The following is a 6,409-nucleotide window of genomic DNA, read 5'->3' as shown; positions in this document are numbered from 1 at the left end:
GCCCAGCCCCCCCTGGACAGCCAGGCCTGGTCCCCCTTCAAGCCCAGCCCCCCCTGGACAGCCAGGCCTGGTCCCCCTTCAAGCCCAGCCCCCCCCGGACAGCCAGGCCCGGTCCCCCGGGTGGGCAGAGGCCCAGGGATGTCAGCAGCTCCTCAGGGCCCAGGAATGAGGGTCAGACGGGATCAAGAAATCAAATCTTCAATGCATGGAAAACTCAGTGCCAGAGGAGGAACAGGGGTCACCGGACCAAGTGGAAGGTCAGCCAGTATATGATGAGAGGCTGGAAGGCGGCTGCCCCCAGCGTCAGGTAGAGCTGGAGGCGCTGTCGGGGTGCTGGGCCCCCCATGCTGTCGGGACTCAGGGCTGCCGTCCGCAGAGAGCGCACCTGGAAGAAAGGGCAGCTGCGGCAGCTGGGCAGGCCAGGTGGGCCCCAGGTCCAACCCAGGGCAGGGGAACCCCCAGACTCACGATGAAGTACATGAGCGCCACGGAGGTCCAGGCCAGGGCCACGTAGTAGCCGTCGCTGCCGAACAGCAGCCCTGTGAGCACGCTCAGGATCATCCTGCGGGTGGGCAGTGGGCAGAAGACTCACAACCCCGGGCCCAGGCCTGCAGCTGCCAGCCAACCCCAACCCCCACCCAGGGACCCACACCCAAATGAGTCTGGAAGCCCAGGATTCGGCCCGCTCCTCCCTGGGCTCCCAAATGCCTCGCCACCCCCGCCCCCTGATGTCCTGAACATCAGCACGCAGGTGGTCGGGAGACTGGCTGGCTCTCTGATGGAGAAGAGCTGAGGCTGTGGGGGGCCGTGGCGTATCCAGTCACGGTCCGAGGCCACAGCCCCCTCCCACAGGCCACCCTCCAGGGGGCCCCACAGGTGCTCACCCCACGTATTTGTAGCCGCTGTAGGCCAGCAGGTGGAAGGTGCTCAGGTCGCTGCGCACGGTGGCCAGGTAGAGGCCCAGGAGCAGGGCCAGCACCTCCATGGCGACCCACACCAGCGCCGTGCTGGCGCACAGGCCCAGCACTTCCGGGGAGAACCTGCGGCCGTGGGTGGGCAGGGTGAGACCCGGGGCCGGGGGCCCAGAGCCCCGGGAGGTGGAGGGGGGGAGATGGGACGGGAAGGGGCTGGCACAGACCTTTTCTGAATGCCCAGTGCCATCCCAGCCAGCAGCACGTAGGTGACGAAGGCCATCGCTGCCGAGAGCCAGAGAGAAGCCGTCAGCCTGGCCTCCTCAGCCAGAGCCCCCCACGAGGCCACCACACCTCCCCATCCTCCCCCTTCCTTCCCCACGCGCTCCCCACTTAGTTCCCAAGGGCCCTGCCTGGAGGTCTTGTCCTGCCTATCCCTTTCCCCCATTTAAATGCCACCTGACCCTTCTCCCAGGGCCACCCAGCCACGCTCTTCCTACCCCTGTCCTAGGAAACGTATCTACCTTCCCTAATGTCTTTCAGAAACTATTATCATAGGCCAAGGCCCAGAACAGGCAGGGGCTGCACAGGTTTCAGGCGGGCAGCCCTGGCTGACCCTGGAGTCAGGGCCCTGGAGACGACCTCATCTCGGGCCGCCCTGCTGAGCCAGTGCACCCCAGGTTTAACTCAGTGGTTTCACGTGGCTCAGGGCCACTGGAGCTAGGCTTCCACAGCAAGTCTAACTCATCCAGCCTGTCCTATGCCTTCACTGTTGTTGTTACGTGCCGTCGAGTCGGACCCGACTCATAGCGACCCCTCCTTGGGCTTCCAAGGCAGTATCACTATGGAAGTAGATTGCCCCATCTTCCTTCCGAGGAGTGGCTGGTGGGTCTTCCTAGCAGCCCAGGAACGATGCCCTCAGAGGACGGGGTGTCTGGAGTCAGGAGAGCCGCCCCACCCCCAAGCAGCTGTGTGGCCTCACACACTCATGTCTCTCTGGGCATGTCTCTCTCAGCCACACATGTAAAATGGGCAGGCCAGCTCCAGCTGCATGAGGGCCACGAGAGGTCACTGCAGCGAAGAAGGACGAGCACTGTCCCTCTGGGGCCCCTGGGCCGCCCGTCTAAGACACCACTGGCAGCGCCCCAGGGGGCTGGCCCCTGGCACACCTGCCCTACTGCCTCCAGCAGCTCAGTGTGTCCACTATGGGCCTAGCTGTGCGTGGCCCTGGGATGCAGAGCCGACCAGCCTCAGTGGACTGGGCAGCCTGACCAGTGCCACATGGACAGATGTGGGGGCCCTGAGGGAGCAATGGCCTGCTTGGGTTCAGGAAGGCTTCCTGGAGGAGGGGAGGTGTGAGCGGACCTTGGGGGATGAGCAATAATCAGGACAGTCCAGCTAAGAGTCCCTGGGCGCCTCCGTGAGCCGCGCCGTCCCTGGGGGTGGGGACTGCGGTTCTTCCTGTCTTACAGAAGTTAGAGTAACCGAGCCTGAGGTCCCCCAGCTGGACGTTATAAGCCCAGACGTAAAGCCAGGGCTCCAGGCTGGGGCGGTACATGGTCTAAGGTCCAAGTCCAAGAGGGAGGAGAGTCTCCACCAAGGAGCAGCCTGAGGACAGTGAAGGAAGCAGGCTCCTTGCTGGTCACTCACCCCACCTGCCCGGCAGACACCAGGCACGGAAAGCACCGAGAGAAGACGAGCCACCCTCACCCAGCTCCTGCCTTCTTGCTGAGCCCCCTCGGCCCCCAGCCCAGAGACTCACTGGGGATATAGAGGTCAGGGGCGTTGAGGTCTTGCCGCGGGGGCAGAGGCATGTCACGACTGTACTGTAGTTCCCAGTTCTGGTGGTGGCAGCAGTGTCCGAGGCAGGAGAAGACACAAAAAGGGGAAAGACGGGGGTTGATGCCTTGGGGCTGGATTCTGGGGCAGGAGGAGGGCTGCAACGGGAAGCCCACCAGCTTGTGGTAGACAGCTCACCTGGTGTGTGTAGGGAAAGACCAGGAGCCCTAGCTTCTTGGCCACATAGGCTGTGTCCACAGCAAAAAAGTACTTGAGTTTGTTCACAGACACAAAACGATGCAGCTAGGAGGTGGGGAGAGGAGGCTGCGGTCAGGCCACACCTGAGGGCTGCTGAGAGCACTGGGTGGGGTCCCATGGTGCCCTAGCCCTGGCCACATCTCCTGCCACCCTTGCCCCGGGCTGGGCCACACCTCCTTGTGCACCATGTCCTTCCCATGGGACGCGATGGAGCTGCCATAAACCATAGCCACGTTGGCCATCGGATCCCCCAGCAGGTGGTTGACACTGAAGGCCACTTCGGCTCCCGGGGCCAGGTATCCCCCCGGCTGGCCAGAGTAACCACCGCTGGTGTCATCGAAGAGTGGAGGGGGATCCGGAGCCGCCCGGGCTCTGTGCTTGGAGCCTGCAGGATTGGAGGGACCAGAGTAGGTGACAGGAACAGCAAGCAGGACCCCAAAACTGCGCTGCCCCCCTCCCCAGGCTGGGCAGCCCTGGGGCTCTGTGTGGTCCTGGGGCACCAGGCTGTCAGTAGGGGCTGAAGAGCTTTGGTGGAGAGAGCCTTTGTGAGAGGTGACAAACGTGGGCAATGAAAGAGCCGGGCAGCAATGAAACTGGTTGCCCACTTGGTTCAGGAAAGGGGGTGATCTCAGCAGGAGTGACCTCTGAACTTGAGCCTTGGCGAGAGCGCAGTTTGCCAGCGGAGGGCATACCCCGCATGAACAAGGAGGGGAGAGGAGGCAGCCGGCCTAGAGGCCTGGACAGCCGTCGCAAACTTTACCAGGGTCACGGGAAGAAAGCAAAGCAAGTTTTGGAGGTGGACACCGTTCATGTCCAGGTTTGCTTGGGGATCCCAACTGTGCTGTCACCGCCCCATCTCAGGATGGGCCGAGAGGGCGAAGTCCGGGACGCGTTGCCGAGTCGCCCAGGGCAAGAACCCGAACGATCCCGCCGCCTGCGGGGGCTGCCCCTCTCCCTTAAAGTGAGCGGGCTGCGCTGCCGACTCTCCTCCTGCCGGCTGGGCCGCGCCCCACTCGCCCCGCGCCCCACGCACCGTGGGCTCCGTAGCCGGAATGATACGCCATGGCCGCAAGGCTCACTCTCCCCAAGGGCCCGCTGCGCCGCCTCGTGGGTATGAATGCTAATAAAGCAGCCGCTCCACTGTCGGGGCACCGACTGAAGTTACCCGGCGGCCCGACACGTCCCTCCGCCGGCTGACCGCGGCCGCCATGGCCGTGGCGTCACCCTCCGCCGTCTGCCATTGGCTCTACGACTGCGCGGACTTGCCCATCCCCTCTCCCAATTGGCTACTGGGCACTCCGTAGCCGAAGTGGATTCGACAGTAGCCAACTTCCGGGAGCAGGGCAGGCGGGGCGATCCCAAATGCTCTCGGATTGGTGAGTGGGCTTGCTAGTCCGCGGCAGGAGCAGCCAATGGATGGGTGAAGGAAGAAGGTGGTGAGAATTTTTTCTACGCCTGCGCAGCGGGGCCCTTAGTGTTCGCCCTGCCACGACTACATCTCGCGGATGCCAGGCGGAGGGAGGTGGTGGCTGTAGGCCAGGAACGAAGCTTCACTCGCGGGACGTACTCCAGCAGAGAACAGGACGAGCGGACTCCGACCAAGCCACACCCCTCTGGGCTCCTGCCCGGCCTCCGAGCTCGCCTTTCTTCCCGGCCCCCTCCACTCTACCCCTGGGTCCTGGCGCGGAGCCCCGGCAGCCCGGGAAGTGTTGGTGAGAGGCCGGGCCGGGTAGCGACGGCGCGGCCCAGCGACCCCCGGATGCTTGCTCCTCCTCCCGCCTCCCATCCCTCCTTGCCGCGCGGGTGCTGTCCGTCGTCCGGTGCTGAAATGCCCTCTGGCTCTGCCGCCATCCTGCAGACCGTGAGGGGCCAACTGCCTGGGGTCTCGACTCCACACACAACCCCTCCCACTGTAGAGATCGAAAGACGGAGGCTCAGAAGATTCAAAGTCCCATGGTTGGGGCAGGATCCTGCACCAGGCCTCTCCGGTTGACTCCCGTGGGTCACACGATTTGGGAACGGAGGTGTGCGGATCTGCCTCTTGCGGCTGCGGCCGAAAACTCCTGAGTCATCCTCAGCCGTGTGGTCTGCTGGAAACGAGGTCCCCAAGGCGTGGGGCCTCCTTTCTCTCCATCCAGGTTCTGATCACCCCCACCATCCAGGAAACAGTCCTCAGAGGGCCTCCCTCCTCACGGACCTGCCGCAGCGTTGTATGGTGCAGGGCCAGGTCTTCTGCAACCTGTATGCAACCTGCTTCTGATTAGTTACCAGTGTCCATTTACACCAGGTGACCTTCCTGTTCCCTCAACTCAGCCCATGGGGCCCAATCTTAATGTCTTTGCCCAGAATCCCTTCCACCAGGGATGCCCTTCTCCCTCATACCCACTTGTCCAAAACCGGGTTATCCTGTAAGAGTCCTTCCAGCCTGTGTCTCTCAGAGGCAGGTGGAGAAGACAGGCCTGACCTTGTCTGGGGTAGGGAACTGGAGGCCAGGGTTCTAGGCCCCCTCTGGGTGTGCCAGTTGTCTCTTCTGTAAGTTCCACGACAGGGCCTGTGTTACTTTTGGAGCCCTGTCTTCCTCCACACAGTGCTTGCAAAGAGAGAACACTTAAAACATTAACAACAACAAAAACAAAAAAACCCTACTGCTGTCGAGTCGATTCGGCTCATAGCAACCCCTCCTTGGGTTTCTGAGGTGGTGTCTCTACAGAAGTAGATTGCCCAACCTTCCTTTCAAGGAATGGCTGCTGGGTTTGAACCACCAGCCTGCTGGTTAGCAGTCAAATGCCTTAGGCACTATGCCACCAGAACTCCCACTTAAACATTAATATCCAATAAATCAATATTCAATGGATGAAGCACTGGCTGGTTCTTTCCTCTCTCTTTAAATGGGGAGGATGTTAGACCAGATGCTCTTTCGCTCTTTGCCAAAAAAAACGAAACTCACACAGAATTGTAGCTTACATGCCTCACCCACTGACTGCCCAACTGGGGGGCAAGGCTCAGACGCAGGGACAAGTGTGAGGGCCGGAGGCTCAGCCAGGAAGGAGCTTGTGGGCCACACTAGCAGGAGGGATTCTCAGCTCACAGTACCGGTCCCAGTCCCTGCGCTGCCTGAATGTTTGGGGGGGATTGAAGCCACACCTTCCCATCCCCATTTCTCAGATGGGAAGACCAAGGTTGGGATGGAGAGTGCCGGCCCAAGGTCACACAGCCTAGAAACTCCTGGGGTCCTGGCCCCCAGCCTGCCTGTCCCAAGCTGAGCCCAGCACCTCACCTCTGCCCAGCCCCTGAGGCTCCTCACACCTTCCTGGGCTGTCACTATCTGTCCCCTTACCTAACACCTCAGGCCACCACGTGAGGGAGCCTAGGAGGGCTTAGCCCTGGGCTGATCATCAGAGGAGGTCAGGGGTCCTCCGAGGGCATCGGCCCACTTCCCAGATTCACCTTGCTCATTTTCC

At 62.1% G+C, this 6,409-nt stretch overlaps 1 protein-coding gene across 1 annotated transcript; it reads right to left on the bottom strand.

The window, feature by feature from the left end:
- Positions 1-238: 238 nt before the first annotated feature.
- YIF1A (Yip1 interacting factor homolog A, membrane trafficking protein) lies at positions 239-4,012 on the bottom strand. Its single transcript, XM_007944740.2, has 8 exons — positions 3,982-4,012; positions 3,122-3,333; positions 2,889-2,993; positions 2,674-2,752; positions 1,139-1,196; positions 885-1,040; positions 469-562; positions 239-385 (listed from the first exon to the last, which is right to left on the bottom strand). Exons 1-8 carry the CDS (start codon positions 4,010-4,012, stop codon positions 239-241), a joined length of 882 nt encoding a protein of 293 aa, XP_007942931.1.
- Between the last annotated feature and the right edge of the window lie 2,397 nt (positions 4,013-6,409).

This window comes from Orycteropus afer, unplaced genomic scaffold (assembly GCF_000298275.1).
Source record: "Orycteropus afer afer isolate SDZICR_OR568_19922 unplaced genomic scaffold, OryAfe1.0 scaffold00130, whole genome shotgun sequence".
Classification (NCBI taxonomy): Eukaryota; Metazoa; Chordata; class Mammalia; order Tubulidentata; family Orycteropodidae; genus Orycteropus; species Orycteropus afer.
Note: the sequence above shows the minus strand (reverse complement) of the source record. Positions and strands in the feature narration are given on the sequence as shown.